This window comes from Prionailurus bengalensis, chromosome A1 (assembly GCF_016509475.1).
Source record: "Prionailurus bengalensis isolate Pbe53 chromosome A1, Fcat_Pben_1.1_paternal_pri, whole genome shotgun sequence".
In the NCBI taxonomy this organism is placed as follows: domain Eukaryota; kingdom Metazoa; phylum Chordata; class Mammalia; order Carnivora; family Felidae; genus Prionailurus; species Prionailurus bengalensis.
In genome coordinates, this window is record NC_057343.1 from 90,708,364 (window position 1) to 90,731,243 (window position 22,880).

The window sequence follows — 22,880 nt, forward strand, 5'->3', positions numbered from 1 at the left end:
ATCGACTGAGGTCTCTTCTTCAGCTGAGTCCATTAGGGGCTGCTCAGTGGGCTCCCTGCTTCCTGGAAGCCAGGCCACATTGGGGTTCTCAATATTCAGGTTGTCCTCCCCAAGCTCCCCGCCCCTGAGCCCCACTCCTTTGCTGAATCTCTAGACCACATCTATCTTCTGCTCAGGTTGTACCAGTTTCCCCTCCCAGGGACAGGGCCAAGAGCTGGGCCGAGAGTCAGGAGCCCAGGGGCCTGAGGTACTAGTCACTGAGCTGGTAACCCTGCCCATCCTGTTTTACCTTTTAGGGTCCAGATTTTCTCATCTATAAAGTAGGTAATCATTCCCATGTGTTGTTTTAAGGATTAGGTGACATATGAGAACAAAAGACACATAAAGCATGACACATGTTTTCTCTTGAACTGAAACCTGGGACATAGAAACTGTCCAGGTCAGGTGGAGCAGGCACTTTGCCCAAGACCTTTGAAAAAGACTCCAAGTTCAGTACCCCCACCACCACCACCCAACCAAGGACACAGGGACTGTCCCTGTTCCTGCAGAAGTAGTCCCAAGCAAAGATGCCCATTTGACTCTTTTAATAATGCCCTGGTCTGGCTGGAGCTCCAGATACGCTATCTGGGGAGCAAGTCTGGTGTGGACCCTATGAGGAAACCTGTAATTCAGGCCTCTTCTTGGAGATTCTGCAGGCCCTGCACAGATAGAAGTAAAACTGAACAATGCTGAAACATGGACTCTGCAGAGGTATAGCTTGACAGGAGTAGGCACTCTTTCTCATGTCAAGGGAAGGAAGAGAGATGGGGCTCTCGGGACACACACAGTGCCAGGAGCTGTGTGCCTCAGCTCCTCCCAAAAACCTGCAGGAGGACTAGGAACATCATCCTAAAAGGGCTCTAAGCTCTATCCCATGGCACACCCGGCCCTGACAGTAAGATAGAAAAGTATAGGATGCTTATTCTCACCAGCACTATTCTCTTTGTTTCTCCTGAAAACTTCTGTCCAATGTGTTATGATAAGAAAAGTGTGTGAGGTTTAACCACCAGAAAGGAAAAGATTAAATTACCATGAATTGTAGACATAACTGCCTTCTGGAAAAACAAGACTGTTAGAACTAATGAGATATAAAACCCACATGTAAAATCCAATACCAATATGCAGTTAAAGATATAATGGGAAGAGGAGGGTATCAGGAAAGACAGTGGAGCAGGAAGCACCAAGACTTTTCAGCCAGACAGCTGAACTGGCAGAATCCATCTGGTGTAACTATCTTAGAACTCTGGAGCCTGTTCAAAGACCTGCAGCTTCCATCAGAATGCTTGGAAATGTTCAGTTAATTTTGGTCAATTTAAGATCATAACACAGTAGCAGCTACCCATCTTCCACCCACCTCACCCCACCCAGCCTCATGACAGGCAGCCATACACAGGTTCCTGGAATAGTTTACCCACAGCTTGTGGGAGCCAAGGTGGACAATAAGGGCCTTGTCTGCAAATTCTGGAGGATCTGATGCTTATTGCTGTTTCTGATCACAAAAGTGCAGATACAGAGGCAGGCCACCATTGCTTCAATCTGTACTGGCTGAAGAGGCTTCCAGGGGACTTCAAGGGCCTATTGTTTTCCCCCTTCATTTCTTCCCTTTTCTCCTTTTAGAAGCTGGGCTTTTAAGGATTTGGCTATTTAGAAGCAACCACATATACAAGGGAATTTAGAAAGTTACTGCACATGCAGAGAAAGGCATAGGCTCAGAAAAGACCCAAAAGGACCTTAAATGTATATCCCAGCCCAGAGGCACCCTACAACAATTTTTAAAAAAGAAATAGATAAAACCCTGAAGAAATCTCACCTCCAGAGTTACCACATTATAAGACTCAAACATCCCATTTCAACAACAACAACAAATCACAAGACCTACAAATAAACAGGAAGGTATAGACAATTAAAGGGAGGAAATTAATCAAAGAAGCCATCCCTGGGGCACCTGGGTGGCTCAGTAGGTTAAGTGCCTGACTCTTGATTTCGGTCCAGGTCATAATCTCACAGTTTGTGGATTTGAGCCCCATGTCAGGCTCCACACTAACAGTGTGGAGCCTGCTTGGGATTTTCTCTCCCTCTCTCTCTACCCCTCCCTTGCTTGTTCTAAATAAATAAATAAACAAAAAACAATTGAAAAAAAGGTGGATAGCCAATAAAACTATGTATGGATAAAATAGAAATGTCAATAAAGAGAGAACATAAAAAGAAACCAAAAAGAAATCTTGAAAAAGAACAATGCAATACCTAAAATTAGAAATTCACTACAAGTGTGTAAAAAGCAGATTTGAGCAGACAGAAAAATCAGTGAACTTGAAGATAGGACAATTGAAATTATTGATTCTGAGGAATAGGGGGGAAAAGATTAAAGAAAAATGAACAGAACCTAACAGGTCTGGGGGACACCATTAAGTAAACCGCAATGCATGTTGCTAGAGTCCCAGAAAGAGAAAAGAGAGAAAGGGAAAGAGATTATTTGAAGAACTAGTGGCCAAAAACTTCCCAAATTTGATGAAAGACATAAATATAAACATACAAGAAACATAATGAACTCCAAGTAGGGTAAATACAAAGAGACCCACACTGAAACATATTATCAAACTGTCTAAAGACAGAATATTGAAAGCAGCAAGAGAAAAGTGATTTGTCCCATACAAGGAATCCTCAATAAGATTATCTGAAGATTTTTCATCAGAAACCTTGGAGCCCAGAAGGCAGTGGGTTGTTCTATTCAGAGTGTTGAAAGTAAAACAATTATCAACTATCAATTATATGTAGCAAAACTCTATGTCAAAAATGAGGGAGACATTAAGACATTCACAGATAAATAAAAGCTGAGGGAGTGCATTACCACTATACCTGCTCTACAGTAAATACCACAGGGAATCTTTAGGTTGAATGAAAGGACACTAATTAGTAACTTGAAGCCACATAAACATCTCTGGTAAAGATACATACATGGGCAATTATAAAATCCTGTATTATGATAACTTTGTTACTCCACTTTTTGTTTTCTATATGATATTGTAGACTAATGCATCCTTTTATTTAAAAAATAATTATTGGGGCACCTGGGTGGCGCAGTCGGTTGAGCATCCAACTTCAGCCAGGTCACGATCTCGTGGTCCGTGAGTTCGAGCCCCGCGTCAGGCTCTGGGCTGATAGCTCAGAGCCTGGAGCCTGTTTCCGATTCTGTGTCTCCCTCTCTCTCTGCCCCTCCCCCGTTCATGCTCTGTCTCTCTCTGTCCCAAAAATAAATAAACGTTGAAAAAAAAAATTTTTTTAATAAAAAATAATTATTGGTCTGTGTCTCCCTCTCTCTCTGCCCCTCCCCCACTCACACTCTGTCTTTGTCTCTCAAAAATGAATAAATGTTAAACAAAATTTTTTGAGTGAAACAAGGAATGTCTGTTGTATTTTTTTAATATAGTTTATTGTCAAATTGGCTAACATACAAAAATTTTTAGTTAAAATAAAGGGGGGCACCTGAGTGGCTCAGTTGGTTAATTGTCCAACTTTGGCTCAGGTCATGATCTCATGATTAGTGGGTTCAAGCCCCATGTCAGCTTCTTTGCTGGAAGCTCAGAGCCTGGAGCCTGCTTTGGATTCTGTGTCTCCCTCTCTCTCTGCCCCTCCCCTACTCACACTCTGTCTCTGTCTCTCAAAAATGAATAAATGTTAAAAACTTTTTTAAAATAATTATAAGGGTGCTTGGGTGGCTCAGTCAGTGAAGTGTCCAACTCTTGCTCAAGTCATGATCTCATGGTTGTAAGATTAAGTCCCACATCAGGCTCTGCACTGGGTGCTTAAGATTCTCTCTCTCCCTCTCTCTTTCTGCCCCACCCCTGCTTGTGCTCTCTGTCTCTCAAAACTGAGTAAAAGTTTTAAAAAAAAAAAATTTTAAGTTGGGAAACGAGGGGCACCTGGGTGGCTCTGTCGGTTGAGTGTCCTGCTCAGGTCATGATCCCAGGGTCATGGGATCATCCCCTTCTCACGCTCACTCCCTCTTAAAAAAAAAAAAAAGAAAAAAGAAAAAAACAAACAGGAAATGAAAGAAAGATTATCCTCTGGGTCTGGGCCTTACTTATAATCCCACCTGGTCCAACACTTGTCCCTGCAGACATTTCCCCCTGTCTCCCATAAAGGAGTTAGGTTTAGGCCACACAGTCCCAAAATGTCCAGCACTAGATCCTGGCCGCCAGTGGGCTCCGGGTCTGAACCGCGTGCAACACAAGAAGGAAGGATGCCCACCTGCAGGGTGGGTCTCCAGGGAGGCCTTCCCCCCCTCTGCAGATGCCATGCAGACTGGCTGCCTCATAACTGTCAGGAGTGCCCCAGGACCTCCAGATACTGGGCTTGGAGACCTGAATATGAAGAGACGGATGCATCTGACAGGTGTGGGCTGGGCAGCCGGAGTAGGGGATGTGAGCAGGGACATGGAGGCAGAAGTGCATGCCTAGTTGGGGGAAGCTGTGACTCAGAAGCCTGCCTTCAGGGGTTAGGCCTCTTTGGGTCAGGTTCCCTTCAGGTGCATTTTTCAGTATGGCAGCGTCTGATTGGCCCAGCCTGTGATGGTGCCCACCCTTTGGCCCGCTGAAGGCATAGCCTTCCTGACAGTCTCACCAGGATGTTCAGTGTTCATTAGAGAGTGTGGTGGTTATTTCCCCAAGCAAAACCCTGGTGTTCTGGCCAGAAGGGAAAGGAAATGGATGCTGAGAAGGCAGACTCAACAGATGGAGGCACCAGGAGGGTGGACTTGGGTCTGGAACTAGGGTCTGGGGTGGAAAAGAGACACAGCACCTGAGGCTGGCACCCACAGGCCAAACACAATGTTTGGAAGGGCTGGCCTGTCCCAGGAGGGGCCGCGGTGATCCCTCTGCCAGCCAAGTCCCCTGGAGGCTGTGGTTTGGGGATGCCAACATCAGTGTCCATGTGGGCTGGTGGACAGAACAGGGCCCAGGACCCAGACACACCTGTGCTCAAGTCTCAGCTCTGCTGGGTACTTAGCTTGTGAGCTGGGCACTGGCCATTCACTCTCTGAGCCTTACTTTCCTCATCTGTAAGATGGGAAGGCTAGGGGATGAGATGAGGGGGCAGGCAGGGAGAAGTGGCCCCATCATCCTTCCTGGGCCAGGACCCCAGACATCTCCCCTGCTCCTCCCTCCCCACTGACTACCACCTGAATCCCTTCCACATGTATGTTAGCCACATCCCCTTTGCACTATTTAATCTCAGGCTTCACTGCTTCTCACCTGCATTACTGAGTCACTTGAACACCACACATCTTGACCAAGCACCCACTATGAATGTGCCAGGTGGGGGGGCTGACCCTAGGAGTTCAGCAGTGAGCAACCCAGTCCCCTCCTAGAGGAATCGCAGCACAGGGAGAGTCACGTGGTGCTGGGAGGCCACCAGGCAGGCAGGTCTGGTGTGTGCCAAGGCCTGGTGAGTCGCTCATCCCGGAGTGCAGGGGTCCTCCCCTGGGCAGGTCAGAGAGTGCAAAGCGTGGCTTGGCCACTCTCGGTTGTAAGTCAGAGCCAGGCATCTGTGCCCCCTCAGTGACATCATCACAGGGTGGACATGCCCCTGACCCCAGCACCCCTTGCAGCCCTGGGATTGGTTCAGGTGTTCCTGGGGCCTGTCATCCTTGAGGCTTTGTTTGATGACTGGGCTGGAATAAAGGACACTAAAACAATAACAGTGGTGGGGGTGGGGGGATGCATATCAGTGACACCTTTTGCAGTGCCCCATTGTAGTCTTATCCACTCCAATATGTTTTGTATCGCGCTATGTGTGCAGTGGTCTCTCCTTTTTTTATATAAATTTTTAATGTAACTTGCTTGTTTGAGAGGTGGAGGGAGAGACAGAGAAAGAGGGAGAGAATCCCAAGCAGGCTCCACGGCGCTCAATCTCAGGAACTTTGTGATCATGACCTCACCAGAAACCAAAAGTCGGACACTCAACCAACTGAGCCACCCAGGCGCCCCTCTCCTTCTATACCATGACCACTTCTGTGTTGCCACCAAGTCTTCATTACCCCATTATCGGTGACAACAGACACTGCACTAACAGGTGCATGCTAATGTTCTTGTCCCATCTCCTTTCGTTCATCATCTATGGTGCTCTGGATTTAATCCCCTGCTTATAGTTCATGCCAAAGCAGACCCCTCTCCCCAGCTTTTCCCCTTCAGATGATTTTCTTGGGATGCATTTCCAAGCATTTGACTGAGGTGAAAGGCGCTATCAAACTTCAGGCTGTTGGCACATGGAGCCAAATCTTGTACGATTCAAAGGGGCCATGACACAGTACACTCACCCACCCCCCAGCTGTATTTAATGGGATGCTCCAACATACCTGATAGCACCGGCTGTTTAATGCAGTCTTGTGCATTAATGGGTATAAAGCAGAAGCCTACTGGAGCCATATCATGCACGTGTCTGTTCACACACACAGAGCCCCAGGCCCCCAGCAGGGCAGAAGGAGAGAATCAAAACCTCTCTTTAAAGGTCACAGGCAGAGCAGCCTGCCAGTCTGCCCAGTGTCCCCAGCCATGTGAGCCCCTCAGGCTCAGACCCTGTCTATGCCCAGACCCCCAGCCCCCTGTACATACACCATGCAGGCTGTGTTCACAGAAACACAGATTGGAAGACTTACTGGTGATCTCAAGGATTTTTCAAGGGAAATTGTGACAATAAACAATTTTCCCATCATCACTGGCTTTTTAAAAAAAATTTTTTGGTAGAGGCGTGTGGGTGGCTCAGTTCAACTTCAGCTCAAGTCATGATCTCATGGTTTGTGGGTTTGAGCCCCACATCGGGCTCTGTGATGACAGCTCAGAGCCTGGACCCTGCTTAGGATTCTGTCTTTCTCTCTCTCTCTGCCCCTCTCCCACTCATTCTCTCTCTCTCTCTCTCTCTCTCTCTCTCTCTCTCAAAAATACATATTAAAAAATTTTTAATTGTGGTAAAATACACATAACATAAAATCTACCATCTTAGCCATTTTTAAGGGCACAGTCCAATGCTATTAAATACATTCATGTTGTTGTGCAGCCATCCCTGCCATCTATCCTCGTAACTCTTTACATCTTGCAAAACTGAAATTCTGTCCCCATTAAACACTAACTCCCCATTTTCCCCTCCCTCCAGCCCCTGGCAACCACATTGCTTCCCCTTTCTGTCTCTATGAATGTGACTACTCTAGTACCTTGAATAAGTGGAATCACACAGTATTTGTCCTTTGGTGGCTGGCCTTTTTCACTTAGCATAATGTCTTCAAGCGTCATTCATGTTGTAGCACATGTCAGAATGTCCTTCCTTTTTAAGGCTGAATAATATTCCATTGTAAGGATAGCCCACATTTTGTTCACTCATTCATCATCAGTGGACACTTGAGTTGCTGTATCATTGGCTTTTTAAAAAAAATTTTTTTTTGAGAGAGAGAAACCAGGGAAGGGGCAGAGAGGAGAGAGAGAGAGAGAGAGAGAGAGAGAGAGAGAATCCCAAGCAGGCTCCACACTGTCAGTGCAGAGCCCAATGCAGGGCTCGAACTCACAAACAGTGAGATCATGACCTAAGCCAAAGTCAGACGCTTAACTGACTGCGCCACCCAGGTGCCCCTGCAACTTTGGCTTTTAAAAATTATCCCTGGGGGAGCCTGGGTGGCAAAGTCAGTTAAACATCCAACTCTTGATTTCAGCTTAGGTCAGGATCTCATGGTTTTGGATTCAAGCTCTATGTCTGGCTCTGCCTGTTTGGGATTCTCCCCTCCCTTGTGCTCACGCATTCTTTCTCTCTCTCTCAAGATAAATAAATAAACTTAAAAAAAATTATCCCTAGACATCTAAAGCATGGAAAACCATGAGGTGGTTAAAAAAAAAAAAAAAAGAACAAACACCCTCTATGCTGCCAAGGAAAGATCTTCAAAATACATTGTTAGTAAAAAAGAGCATAGGAGAATGTGTACAATATTCTAATAAAGACAGAAAAGGTGCCATATATATATATATATATATATATATATATATTTCTTCATCCTTGCATAAAGAAGCTCTCCTACAAGCAGTTGCTTATGGAACTGGGGCGTTGGGTGGGGAGGGCTCTGTCTTCACATGGCTGTGTTTTTGCACATGGGTGTGGGATGCCCCCAGCACCCAGTACTTTCCCTGATCCCCTACTAGGTCACTCAACCCCTATCTCTCCAGGAACCACAGCCTGGCTCCTGCCACCCAAGCACACACTCCCATGACCACAGCGTGTTGCCCCCTAGCTTGCCTAAGCTTTTGCACACGCTGATCCCCTTGGCCTGGCAAGTCTCCAGACAGACTGCCTCCTGCCCTCAGTCCTCAGCACAGACAGCACCACCTGCCCCCAGCCCTTCTCTGGAGCCCCTGCTGGAGGAAGGAGGAGGCTGGTTTGTGCCCCCAGGGCCCCCACAGCCCTGTGCTCCCCAGCACACCTGCAGGAAGGGGCAGAAAGATTGGTGGGGCACCACCATTCCCCTCTCCCCTCACCTGGGCACACCCTGCAGAGCACATGCCTCCGTGGGACACTCTCTCTGCACACATTGGTCTGCTCGTGGTCTACTTCCCACCGCCAGTTCTGAGAGATCCCACTGAGTCCACGGCACCTAGAATGGTGCAGAGGGAGCCAGAGACTGCAGCAGCAGGAACACAAGCCCATCCACTGAGCCCCAGGCCTGGGCTCAGCCGAGGTCACAATGGGTAGCTGGAGGTCGGAGGGGTGATGCCAGCAGCCTGTCCACTGGGCATCCCTGTGGACCACGATGTTTCTGGCCTCCAGCTCCACTCCAGCCTCCAGTGTGAGCCTGTTGCTCCAAAGCAGAGCTGAGTCTGAGCCCACCCACCTCCCCATGTGCCCAGCATCCCGCATCCAGCCCCCAGTGGCAGTCCAGGCCTGGAGGTGATCTGGGGGCTTCCCAGCTCACCTCTTGAAGTGGTGGCATCCTGGCCTCCCCAGAAGGGCTTCTCCCACCCTGCCCTGCAGAGAGGTTTCTAGAATCACCTCCACCCAAGATAGTGGCTCATCTTTGAGAAAATTGGACTGGGATCCCTGGAGAGAGAAGGTGCCAGGTATCCAGCAGGAGAGACCACGCTTTGCCGGCCTGGCATGAGTTCTGTCTTATGGAATTAGGCTCAGACACCAGGCCCTGGGTGTGGGGCAGAGCTGGCCCTCATCCCAGAGCTGACAGCCACCCCCCCCAGTGAGCTCAGCAGCCTCCCGTGTGCCCACATGCACACCTGTGGCCTCCCCCACAGGTTGGCAAGAGGTGGTTTTGTGACATTTCACAGTTGCATCAGCTGAAAATTGAACACTTACAGCTTTGCCAGGGAGGTGAAAATAAAGTTGCCACTGTGCTCAGGGCCAGGACTTTGCCGGCAGACATCCACGCTGGTTCCCACACTGCCAACCCCCACCCCATGCTGTGACCCAGTCCCTGTACACCCTCAGGACAGCCCTCCTCAGGGCTCCCTCCAACCCCCAACCTCAGCTCTGACTCTGCACACCCCTGTCTCTACGTTCAGAGCCAGGTCACCCAAGGGGTCAGAAAAGACAGAAATAGGCCTGGGTTCCAGTCTGCCATGGGAAATGCACAGGCAGAGTGAGCAGGGTGATGGGGAGACTCTGTTCCCTGGAAGGTCCCTATAGGAACCCTGCAGGACTCCCTGGTTAAGAATGTGGGGGTGACGGCGACTGGATGACTCAGTCGGTTAAGTGTCTGACTCTTGATTTCAGTTCAGGTCATGATCTCATAGTTCAGGAGATCGAGCCCCAGGTTGGGCTCTGCACTTACAGCTCAGAGTTTGCTTAGGATTCTCTCTCCCTGTCTTTCTGCCCCTCCCCTGCTCGCTCTCTCTCTCTCTCTCTCATTCTCTCTCTCAAAATAAATGAATAAACATTAAAAAAGAGGGGCAGCTGGGTGGCTCAGTTGGTTGAGTGTCCAACTTCAGCTCAGGTCATGACCTAACAGTTCGTGAGTTCAAGCCCCACATTGGGCTCTGTGCTGACAGCTCAGAGCCTGGAGCCTGCCTCAGATTTGGTTTCCCTCCTGGCTGTCTGCCCCTCCCCCCACTCCTGCTCTGGCTCTCTCTCTGTTTAACAGAGAGATAAACATTAAAAAACATTTTAAAAAACATAACATTAAAATAATAAACATTAAAAAAAAAGAAGAAGAAGAAGACTGTAGGGTGACTTCAATGCCCAGCATGGGGGATGGTTAAACAGTCACAGGCTTGGCCAGGACTCACAGACATAAGTGCCCTGAAGGCTTAGGTCAGGAAGACTGGCCTACAGGGATATGCGGAAGAACCTGGGGGAGGAAACCCGGGTCCACAGCACACACACGGATGGGCACCTGCTACAGGCCAGTCCTTGACTAGTGCCAGCTCAGAGCACGTGTGCTGAGCCCCGCCTGGATGAGGTTCGGGTGAAGTCACTATACAAACAGGCCACAGGTGGCCTTTCTCTGCACCAGACACCACCAACCACATCGAAAGCACCCAGCAGCGCTGACAAGGAGAATCTGGTGCTGCCCACCTGAAGTGAGGCCCAGCCTTGGCGGGGGTCACTGTAGGGAAGAAGGGAAGGCTTCACGGACGAGGAAGCATTTTAGCCAGGTGCACAGGGATAAGCGAGTGCACATGGCGGGAGAGCATTTCTGTGGAGGAAACAGCTGGATGGGTCAGTGGGTCTGAATCACACAGAGTCTGGAGCGCCAGGCTACACAGGGCCACCTGAGAGAACCGCACGTTAAACAGGCTCACACAATGGAGGAGTCCACACAGCAGCTTCAAGCACAGCAGGACGCAAGGCCCCACCCAAGGAACTCAGGAATGTGCCCACCTCCCTGGCTCCTTGTGGGGCCAAGATGGCCCGAATGGTGCCATTCTTGCCTGCTCAGGGACTCCAGGGGGAAGAGAGCTTCTGAGTGCCACAGTTCTGGGATTGTACATGAGCTCTCCAGTTTGGATCAGACCCATCCCTGAACTAATCGTCTTTGTGGCCAGGGGCAGGGGCAATATGCTAATTGTCCAAGTCTTATCAAAAGCAACCTTCATTGCTTTGAGGTAGGAGTGGAAGGGGTTAGTCCCTAAATGGCTTGGACCAAGAGTAGAGGGTGGCTGGTTCCTGAGGAGTGCTGTGCTGTGGGGCTAAGGATCCCTGGAAGGCCTCCCAGGAAGTGATCACTGGACTTGGGTGGACATCAAAGTGCCTGTAGGAGTCAGAGCCATGCAGCCAGGAGCCCGGAGGACCAGCAGGCCCCAGCTCAGGCGTGCCTCAACTTCTCCTTGTTATTACAGGCAGGCATGCCCCGGACACTGAGCGCCTCCGACATGGTCACCCCAGGCAGCCTTGGCCCACCCCCCACGGAGCCCACGGATGGCGAGCAGGCCGGGCAGCCCCTCCTGGATGGAGCTCCTTCCTCAGCTTCCCTGGACACCCTCATCCAGCACCTGGTGCCCACGACTGACTACTACCCCGAGGTGTGTGGCCCACTCAGTGGGGAGGAGGGGCCTCAGAGTGGGCTTTCTTCCACCAGGCATGGGGAGACAGTAGGGCTGGGGCTGGGCTGGGGCCTGAGGGCACATCCCTGCCATGACTTGGGGAGCACATGCTGCCTTTCTCTTTGTCCCCCCAGAAAGCCTACATCTTCACCTTCCTTCTGAGCTCCCGCCTCTTCATCGAGCCCCGGGAGCTCCTGGCCCGGGTCTGCCACCTGTGCATTGAGCAGCAGCAGCTGGACCAGCCGGTGCTGGACAAGGTGAGGGGCAGGGCAGGGGCCCTCTGAGTACGCAGGCGCTCCCCTGATGTGTCCTCACACATCTGCATCTTGGAGTGGCAGTGAGTCCCCATTCTCCGGAGGAGAAGCCCACAGGGGTTTCTGACTTATCAGAGGACCAGAGACAGAGGGGACAAAGTTGCAACCTTTAACCAGGTACGGTTTTCCAATGCCCTATGGGAGCCCTTGGGCTTACACCAAGTCCAGACCCGGGCCCCCAGAGCCCCGTCAGTAGGACTCTTGCCACGTGGGATGGTTCTGCAGCCTCTGCTGGGCTTCCTGCCCTCCGCACACTCTGTTCCAACCTTCTCTCCTCTGTGGGGTCCGCTGATGGCCTAGCCTTCTTGTGGTTCCCCACATCCGTCCCTGGCCAGATCCTGCGGGCTATGATTATTTATAGGTGTGTCGATCAGGCTCTGCTACTACAGTGATAGAAACCCACTTGCAACTGGCCTAAGACAAAGGGATTTACTGGCTCATGTAACTGCAAAGTCTCAAGTGTCTCTGGCTCCAGGGGCTCAAATGACCCGCATTGAAACCTGGTCTTTCTCCCTCCCACCCTCCGCCCTGTTTTCCTCTGTGCCAGCCTCACCCTTTCCCTGCACAGTGGAACGTGGCCTCTGCCGCCCTAGGCCCACCATCTACTCTTACCAATTTGGGTGGAAAGAGCATGCCGCGTTCTAAATAGTTCCCAATAAAAGTCTCTATCTCATTGGCTTACCTTAGACGCCATGTCCATGTGTGAGCCAATCACTGTGCATGATGGGTGTGTACTGTGTTCTGATTGGCCAGCACTGATCCGGGCCCATGCCACGAGGCCTGCAGCTAAGTAAGCTGCCACTGAACCCCAAGGACTGGGAATGAGTGAGAGGGGAAACCCCAAAAGCAAACTGAGATGTTATCACCAGAGGAAGGGAGACCGGATGCCCGGCAGGCAAAAATAAGAGAGGACCCTGCCTCAAAGGTGTGTCTGTCCCTGTCCCACGGTGGTCAGCCCCATCCCCATGTCGCATCCCTGTCACCTGACACAGAGAAGGCACGAGGCACACCTCCCTTGGCCACCAGCGCTGCCTTCTCGGTGGTCCAGACCCCGGCAGAGGATGCGCGGTGAGGGGCTGATGCAGCGGCTGATGTGGCCCCGCCTCCAGGCACCCTTCACCTGGCGCAGACGCTCCTTGGCTTGCCTTGCAGGCCCGGGTCCGGAAGTTTGGCCCAAAACTCCTCCAGTTGTTGGCCGAATGGACGGAGACATTCCCGCGGGACTTCCAGGAGGAGTCGACCATCGGGCACCTGAAGGACGTGATGGGCCGCATCGCCCCCTGTGACGAGGTGGGCAGGCCTAGCGCGAGTCCTACACCCCCGTCTGCACCCCTACACCCGGGACCTGAGCCCGTTCCTGTACACTGTAGCTCCTCTAAAATCAGCCCCTTTCTGCCCCATCAGGAAATCAGGCCCTACAGAGCTGGCAGGGAAACCACACCTCTGGTTCCAGGCATCTCTTGACCTCGCTCCTGGCCTGTACTCATACATGATATCAGATGGCAGGCGAGGAAGGACCCTCTCATGGGCTCTTGGGATCAGGCCCTTGGTCAGTGATCCGTTAGGCTGACCTGGAGGGCCCTGGTAGTGGCAGAGGAGGAGAGAGAGCCCCCGTGTGGCCAAAACCTCATCCCAGGGTAAATGCTCTGGTGGCTTGGAAGGCAGCCAGTGTACTGGGCATCAGGTGCCTCCGCACCCCACACCCTGCCCTGTTCTCCCAGCCGCATTACTCTGGGGAAGACACTTAAAGGTAAAAAGAGGGCAAAAATCCCCACCTCTAAGCAGAGTACAGAGAAGGGCCCGGCGAAGGGGATGGAGATCTCCTGGTACATTTAGAAGGGGCAGGTTTATCAGAATCTCCAGGATGACTCCGTGGCCAGCACTGATGTTGCTTTACCTAGGAGAGAACATTGGGGAGAATGCACATCACTTGCCCTGGGAGGAGACTGCATGTGGCAAGCTGGTAGCTAGTCATGTGCCTCAAAGTGGGTCTGGACATGGCAGAACCAGGTGCTTGTGAAACAAAGGAAAACTAAATCAGACTGGGCAATAAGAAGCCATAAGGTCCACGACCTAACTGAGGCTCAGAGAGGGAGGCCTTGCCTGTGGGCCACTTCACAGAACAGACAAATGACTTAGCCATTCTGAGGGCTCAGTGAGATAAGTCATCTCTTCTTCCTCCCTCTCCTCCTTCTCCTTCTCCTCCTTCTCCTCCTCCTCTGCCTCCCCTAAGCCATCTGGGGATCCTGACACTTGGCTTAGGTTGCAGCAGGAAATAGGGTCAGAGAAAGGTCAATGATTGGATGAATCAGGAGGGTGGGCAGAAGCAGGGAGGGAGATGCTGGCTGACTGGCTGGATAGATAGTTGGCTACTTTGGTGAATGGGTGGAGGGGGAAGATAGATGTTTGGGTATTCTGATAAACAGATGGACTTTTGGTGTGAGCGGATGTGGAAAGGTTGATGGGTAGATGGGGGGATGGATAGATGGATGGATGGGAAGGTTGGTGTGTGGGTAGGTGGATGGGTCTATGTGGGTGTGGGTGAGTGGATGGATGGATGAATATGGATAGATGGATGGATGGATAGCTGAATAATGGATGGGTGGATGAATTGGTGGATGGATGGATGGATGAATGGGTGGGTGAATAATGGATGGGTGGATAGATGGATAGATGGATGGATGAATAAGGGTGTATGGTTGGGTGAATGGATGAGTGAATAAGGATGGATGGGTAGATGGGAGGATGGATGGATGGATGGATGGAGTGCATGGATGGATGGATGGATGAGTGGAAGGATGGTTGGGTGGGTGTGTGGATGGTTAGGTGGGTAGAAGTTTGGGTTAGGTGGGTAGGTGGATGAATGTATGGGTGGGAGGGTGAGTGGGTGAGTGTATGGAGGGATGTAGGAGTGGATGGATAGATGGATGGATGGATGGATGGGTAGTTGGATGAGTGGAAAACATTAGGAAGGACATAGGAAAGATAGGTGAGTGAATTAATGGATCTGTTGGTAGGGGACTATATAAAAAGGGAGATGGGCAATAGCAGATGAGGGGAGAAGAGATGGATGGATGGATGGATGGATGGAGTGGAGGGTATGCAGGGGTATGAGAGCTCCCTCTCCCCAGGAGGCCTTCAGTAGAATGAGATCTAAATCATCGGCGGAACTATCCACCCTTGTCAGGCCTGCCTCTGCCATTGGTGAAGCCACTTCAAAGGCAGACCCTGCCATTCTGGCTACAGTGGTGGGGATGGGTGTAAGTCCTGGACTGGTTCCCTAGGGAAACAGGGCGCAAGTGCCAGCCCCCTGAGAAACTGCCAGGCCTGCTACCAGGGCTGTGCTGGGAAATCTTTTCTAACTACCCGTGGATGAGAATAACTGAGGCCTAGGAATGGCTGTTAAGAGCAGTCATCCACCAGGTGGAGGTGTTTGGAGCAGAAATAATTCATTGCAGATGTTCTCATTCCCTGGCTTGGGATCCAGTTAGGTGTGCTGAGCAGTATGGGCTGGAATGAGGTTATGTGGCCCCCTCCCCATCCGCCAGGCCCAGGCCAGGGTGCTTCCATGTGTCTTTGAGATCCCCAAGTTGCCCTTACACAGGAGCAGCCCCTCCAAAGCAGATGTCCTCTATGTGCAACCTCCCCTCCCCTAGATGGGGCTATGGGTTGCTCCCTGCCCCCCAGCAGGGGCAAAGGCTGGGCTCAGAAAGGAGCTGGTGACCAGACTGATAAGGCAGGACCAGTAGAACTCTCCGAGCATGAGGTCTGGACCATACCATGTGAGCCCACATAGATCCAGGCTCAGAAACCACATCTGTGTGACCTCGGACAAGTTACTTCACCTCTCTGAGCTTCAGTTTGTTCATCAGCAAAAATACTGTTCCCACTACACAACTTTGCAGCAAAGAATCCCTGAAGTCACTTGTGTTCTTATTTTGGCACTTGGTAAATGTGAGCTGTGATGGGGAACAAATTATTTCCAAAATTCAGGCATATGGGGCTTATTTTTAACTTTTATGGAGTTGCTATTGTGGAACATTTCAAGCATACACAAACACAGAGAATAGTAACTGTGAACACCTGTGTATTTATCACCTAGATTCAACAATGATCAACATTTTGCCAAATCATTTCTTCTATCCCTTCACACACTTCCCCCTCCCTCCAAATTATTTTTTTAATGTTTATTTATTTTTGAGAAAGAGAGCACAAGCAGGGGAGGGGCGGGGGGGGGGGACAGAGGATCCGAAGCAGGGCCGACAGCAGAGAGCCCGATGTGGGACTCGAACTCATGAACCGTGACATCATGACCCCAGCTGAAGTCGGATGCTTAACCAACTGAGCCACCCAGGTGCCCTCATCCAAATTATTTTTAAACAAATTATAAACATTATATCTTTGGCTCCAAAAATATTTCAGCATCATCTGATAAAAGATTTCTCACATAGGAATAGGATCAAATGATATAAAATGCCATGCATAAATCCATGAAATGAGCACGAGTGTTTTCACAGCTGTGTGTCTTTGGACAAGTTACTTAACCTCTCTGAGCCTTAAACTTCTTTCTATAATGAGGGAGCATGGTAAGGACTGTGACATAACAATGGAGCTCAGGGAAGAAGAGGAAACAGCACAGGGCCAGGACCAAGGAGGCATTCCCACTAGTGGACTGTGAAAGGTGACACCTCTCTCTTATGAGCTGCCCCCTCTCCTGAACCCTCATGTCCCTCCCTGTACTGCCCACTGCCTGTCAGTATCTGGGAACAAAAGGCCAGAGAGGAGCTGAAAAGGCTTTTCTCCATGACTGAACATGGAAGTCTTCCCAGCACCTGGCCCTCGCATTGAACCTGCTCAGGGCCACCCTGTGCTAGGGAGAGGACCCTGCCTTAGAGGGGCTTCCGGTGGGTTGGACTCAGCAGTTTTGGCTCAAGGAGGCCAGTGCTGAGGCTGAAGGAGAAGCCAGGGAAGGCCCCAAGGTCATAGCTCCAGTAAAGGAGACAGGACGGGAGGATCTTGGTGCCCTGGCCTCACCCATGGGGCCAGCCACACAGGAAGCTGATACCATGGGCTCTCCGGGGGACTGACCTTGCTTTGCCATTCACACAACTGTCTGCTGGGCTGACCCACTGCCCCTGAAACCTCACCCGCACCCAAGGGCACAGGTAGCAGAAAGCTGACATGGAGAACAAACTGCAGCAGGTGCCACGCTCCTGCCCATGCAAGGTGGGCCAAGCCCGTTGCAAGGCACCCTGGGCTGGCTCGGGTGGGATTTGCAAGAACTCCAAAGAACAGAGGCCCAGGGCTGTCCAGCCAGAGATGAGTTCTTACCATGAAAGTCCAAGAGGCACCTTGGAGAAGCACAGCCTTCACTCTTGGACAACCTCTGCACTTGAAACCCAGCTCTGTGCACACAGCAGGTGGCTCTGTGGAAATGGATGGCATGCAGGAAAGCCACGTGTTCCAAAATGTGGATTCCTGATGGGGACAAGGACGACCTCAACATTCTTAGTGCTAGGTCTCTCTCGGCCTGCTCGGATGCACCTAGGGGATCTCTCAGCCTGTATCCACAAGGGTATAGGAATCAGCGAGGAAATGAAGGGTAAATACCATCCCCATATTCCGAGGGGGTGCAGAAGATTCGGGAAAGAACCAACAGTAAGCTTGAGGCTAACACCACCAGATAAATTCTAAAGGAATGAGCTAACAGGAAAATGATAACCATTTGGAGTGAACCATATTGGTTCAGTACAAACAAGTCTTGCTAAATTACCTGCATGTTTTCAAAAATTTTTTTAACACTTATTCATTTTTGAGAGACAGAGAGAGACAGAGTGCAAGCAGGGGAGCAGCAGAGAGAGAGAAGGAAACACAGAATCTGAAGCAGGCTCCAGGCTCTGAGCCGTCAGCACAGAGCCCAGCGCAGGGCTTGACCTGAGCAGAGGTCAGACGCATAACTGACAAAGCCACCCAGGCGCCCCTATGTGTGTATTTTTAAAATAGGGTAAGCACGTGGTTCTAGCAAACTAGAACAGATACACTGCATCCTTGACTTCAGGAGGGCTCCGACATCTACATTGGAGAGGCCAACCAATGAGAAGCAGGTGAAGGCCACATTAATCCAATCAGCACGTGTGTGAGTCCCCGTGTCCTTCACGCTGGGGATGAGAAAAGAGTGACATGGTATTATCTTCATGGAGCTGATAGTCCAGAGAGAGGAGATACTCAATCCCCTGATCGAGGCTTGGCCGAGGGTTTGAAGGAAGCCTGGTGCTCTGAGGTCCCAAGGATAAGAGCATGCCAAGAGAGAGAAGGCTGCACAGGCCCTGCCGGGGGCAGGGAAGGGGTCAAGGGACGAAGGAGCTGCATGTGTCTGGAGCACTGAGAAGGCAGGCAGGGGCTGTGTGGAGGCCACCGAGCGTGGTCAGAGCCTGATTTCAGGACCCCCCAGTCCTGCGGGGCTTCTGTCTTTGCAAAGGCATGGAGGTATTTTAAAGAAGGGAGAGGCAGGGGTCAGATGTGCATTTTCGACAGATGGCTCTGGCTGCAGAGTGGAGTCTAGAGAGGCCAGCATGGATGCGGGCGGCCCTCTGAGGTCTCTTAGGACCACAGAGACAGAGCATGGAAATGTCAGAAAGCAAAATCAAGAGGGTTGGTGATAACCAGGAGGGATGTGAGGGAGAGGGTGGCTTGAGGATGGCTCCAGGCCTGCGTGCCTGACGGCAGTGCTCCAGTCACTGAGACAGGGTTGCAGACAGAGGGGACAGCTCTGGACAAGGTGAGGATGACTTCCACTTACATGCATTGGGTCAAGGTGACCCCTGAGCCGTGATCTGATCTGGAGATCAGAGAAGTTGGATGTTGTCCACACACAAACACCAAGTGACACTCTAGACAGCGTATGAGTAAGGGGAAGGGGAGGACCAGATGGAGATAGGGAGGACCACTCCCCCCACATACCCCGAAGGATGATGCAGACAAACCTGCTGACAGCCTGAGGCAGGAGGACCTGGAGGCTGAGGTGATGAGGCCAAGGCAGATGCCGCCTGAGAAAGGGCCCTGGGCTCTCCTGACAGGAGGTCCAGTGAGGCAGTAAGGGCCAGTCCAAAGGCTGACAGGAGCGGGCGACTAGTGGCGTGGGGTGGTGGAGGGGTGAGTGGGGAAGGAGGGAACATGATGACAGTGTGACCGCTTAAATCTGAGTCTGAGTGAGGACAGAGATAGGGGGCCAGTGCAGGTATCGGGGCTCACAGGATGGACCCAACTCCCCATTTTCCCAGCACACAAATAAAGATCTGATAGGCAGCGTGCTGACCACACTTTTGGACCTGACACAGCTAGTCTGCAGGCAACCTCAGTTTATCCACATACTATCCAGCTAACCAGTGGGTCTGCCCACCATGGCTCTGGAAGCAAGGCTTAGCGTTCAGGTTCAGTTAGGGTTGACAGCCTCCCATCCTGGTTCCCATGTCCTGAGGGCTCTGCCCATGACTGCTTGACAGAGAAGCACTTCCATGAGCACCAAGCGGATGCCATCTTGGTCTCCCAGAGCTCTGGGCACCACAACAATGCTGGGCCTCAACCGCCCCACCTGGAGCCCTGTCAGATTCAGTGTTGAGGCCTCTCCGTGCACACTCGGCCCAGCTTGCCAGACGCCCCACCTGCAAGCTGCTGCTGGATTTGTGTGATTCAAAGCAGCATGAAGAAAGCACACTTCTGTCTGAAATAACCTGGCAGTGCTAGGGGCGCCTGGATGGCTCAGTCAGTTAAGGGTCCAAATTTGGCTCAGGTCATGATCTCACGGTTCATGAGTTAGAGCCCCACATCAGACTCTCTGCCATCAGTGCAGACAGCCTGCTTCAGATTCTATGTCTCCCTCTCTCTCTCTGCTCCTCCCCTGCCCATGCTTACTGTCTCTCGTTCTCTCTCTCTCTCTTTCTCTCTCAAAAATAAACATCAAAAAAATTATGAAATTACCTGAAGTACTGATGACTGACCACCCATTATTCTCCCAGCCCTCTAGGCCCTCTGGGCACCCTGCCTGATGGCTCATCATGGCCAGGAGGCCAGGCGTCAGACACTCCCACCCAGGTTCCTTGGCCTGTGGGGGTTAAATCAACCTCTGGGGGGCCATTTGCTGACAAGTTCAGGGGCTCCTTCTGTGGATCACTGAGAAAACCCTTGGGAACAGTGGATGTCAGGCTTAGTAAACACAGCCAGTCTGATGGTGCCTTCCTTGGAAATAGGGGTCTCTGATGGGGGGGAAATAATCAATCTCCCTGTGGATATGGGAGGGGAGGATGGGTGCCCCTCCAGGGTGGGGCCCTGGCCTTTCTTCCCCAATCCAGGGCAGCCCAAAGCAAGAAGGCATCTGTCTGAGCTGAATGGTGAGACACTTTTGTCAGTACAGTCAGTAGTTATTAAAGGCCCACCGTGTGCCCAGAGCCAGGCCTAGCCCTGACAGCACAGAGGTGGCAACACAGGCTTCCCTGAGCCTGCCGAGCTGTCATTCTGGTGGGGCAGTAAACAATCCCGATCACCTCCCGCAGTGGCCCCATAGAGAAGTCACACGCAGCGACCTGGAGAAGTACTGTCGGGGCAGAGATAGGACAGCATGGCTAGTCAGGAAGGCCACTCTGGGTCAGGAGAGAGGAGGGCCCCCAGTGGAGGGGCCCCCATTAAAGCCCAGCAAAAGGCCAGCACCTGCAGCATCTCCCTCCTCTCTCCCTCCCTCTGTCCCCCTGGCAGTGCACACCCCAGCCCAAAGAGGCGGGGTGGCCCTGGACCACGGTCACCCTCCCTGATGTGTGATCTTCCAGCTTCCACAGAAGGGGACAGGCACGGGCACATCAAGCAACAGCTTGTCTCTGCCAGCCTAGAGCCCCAGACGCTGGACATGGGGAGATGGGTGTTCGGGCACGAGCCCCTCTCTTTCCACCTCCTCTCCAGGCGTACCGGAAGACGATGCATCAACTCCTTCAGGCTCTGCACCAGAAGCTGGCAGCTCAGGGCCAGGGCCCGGAAGGCCTGCTGGGGGCCGACAAGCCCATCTCCTACAGGACCAAGCCACCGGCATCCATCCACAGGGAGCTCCTTGGCGTCTGCAGTGACCCCTACACTCTGGCCCAGCAACTGACCCACGTGGAGCTGGTGAGCAGGCCTGTGCCATCCTCTACCCGGACCCAGAGCCGGGAACAGCTGAGAATCGGCTGTCCCTGATCCCAACCCCCTTCCCCACCCTCCCCCCACCACCGCCCTGCATTGTGTCAGCATAACCCAGTGCTTGGAGCCTGTCACAGCAGGGCCGGCCAGTGTCTCCAGAATTCCCTAGCTCTGGAACAGTCTCGCCACTCCAGCAGGAGGGCTGGATACGCTCGGCCTGCCTGAGAGTCTGGGCCTGGGGCAGAGGACCCGGGTTCAAATACTGGCTCTGCTACCACCTGCTGTGTGATCTTCCACCAACTAGTGTCTTCCCTACCAGGGCCTAAGTTTCCCCAGCCAGGACACACAGACACACTGCACCCACCCTAGCTTCCCAGAGGAGTCCATATAGGCCTTCCTGCTTGTGAAGGGGATACCCCAGCCTAGCCTCCAGCATGGTGGAGTCCCTATAGATGCAGAGGGTAAGGGGCCTGCCCCAGAGAGAGAGGGGGAAGTGGGGGGATAGGTTTCTTCTCTTTTAAACCTCCACCATTTATGGCCCCCTTACTGCTTTCTGGCATTAGACTCAACATGTGAGGTGTGCTATTGTATTTTGTCTTCCCACCACCCTGCCCGGTAGGCACTGTTATTCTCCTCTTTGCACAAATGAGGAAACCAAGGTCCAGAGATGTTAAGTGACTTGCCAGAAGTCACACAGTAGAAGGGACAGAGCCAGGATTTAATTCTGACCCAGACCCCATGCTCTTAGCTACCAGGCCTCCCCTGGAGGGAGCTGGTCATTTCAATTACCCAGTTTTGAGCCTAGTTTCCTGGGTATCACACCCCCCATGGGGACATTGCTTCCTGCCCCCCATGAACCATGGCAGCCCCTGGGCATGGGAAAGGCAGGGCACCTCCTTCAGGTTGGTTTTGAGCTCCGTGACAAATCAGTATAGGGGTTGTGGAGCCCTAGTGAGAAGGACAGGTGTCCAGAGACCTTTTGGGGTGGGCTGAGAGGGAGGGAGCCCACAGGAGCACCATGCAAGGCCCCCAGTGGGCACCCTCTCCATACCTTCCCCCCTTTCCCGACTCCTCCTCTCCCTTCTGGTGCAGGAACGCCTACGACACATCGGGCCTGAGGAGTTTGTCCAGGCTTTTGTGAACAAGGATCCTTTGGCCAGCACAAAGGTAGAAGGCCCTTGGACGGCTGTCCCAGCAGCATCCCCCCCACCCACTGGTCCCTCTGGGGAATGTCACGAGTGTCAGCAGGAGCTTCGGAGAGGCACAGAGTAGAGCAGATGGGCTTGGAGGGGCTGTGTCCACTCCACCTGTGTCCCTCCAGCTTGCCACCCAGCCCAAGGGCCTCGAACCCTGACAGTCCCGCAGTCCCGGAGACCAGCCAGCTGGTCACCTACCCAGGGAGGGTGGAGGGGAGGGGCAGAGCCAAGGCCCTGGGTGAGAAAGAAAGTGGAGGGCGCACCAGATGCTCTCCAAGACCCCCATGCTCTCCCTGCGCGTTTCGGTGGGCACTGGTGCCCTCCAGTGGCCACCCGGGGTAGTGCGTGCTAGCGCCCACTGCCCAAGAAAGGTAAACGTGTGCTCTCCCAAGTGATGCAGTGGCCCCTGGGCCATGTGCTACAGACAGCATCTGCACACCGGATCTCGGGTTTGCCCCTCCTCCCTGAGAGCCCAACCAGCAGGGTGCTTGGTGCTTATCAACCGGGTTCAATTCTAATCAGAACTGGAAACACTGTTGTCTTCTCCTCTCTGACCTAATAAAAGAAGAGCAACTAAATATGAATTCCTTTTCACCTCTCAGATAAGCAAATGGGTGTGTTGGGAAAGGGACACCCTCACATACGTC

General features: G+C 52.1%; 1 protein-coding gene across 1 annotated transcript in view; it reads left to right on the top strand.

Annotated features, from left to right (window-relative positions):
• RASGEF1C (RasGEF domain family member 1C) overlaps positions 1-22,880 on the top strand; it is an 88,025-nt gene that overhangs the window by 38,002 nt on the left and 27,143 nt on the right. Inside the window, exons 2-6 of the mRNA XM_043585313.1 lie at positions 11,358-11,540; positions 11,696-11,818; positions 13,028-13,165; positions 20,825-21,025; positions 22,130-22,204. Of these exons, the coding sequence (XP_043441248.1) occupies positions 11,364-11,540; positions 11,696-11,818; positions 13,028-13,165; positions 20,825-21,025; positions 22,130-22,204 (714 nt within the window). The 5' untranslated portion in view covers positions 11,358-11,363. The remainder of the gene's footprint in view (positions 1-11,357; positions 11,541-11,695; positions 11,819-13,027; positions 13,166-20,824; positions 21,026-22,129; positions 22,205-22,880) is intronic.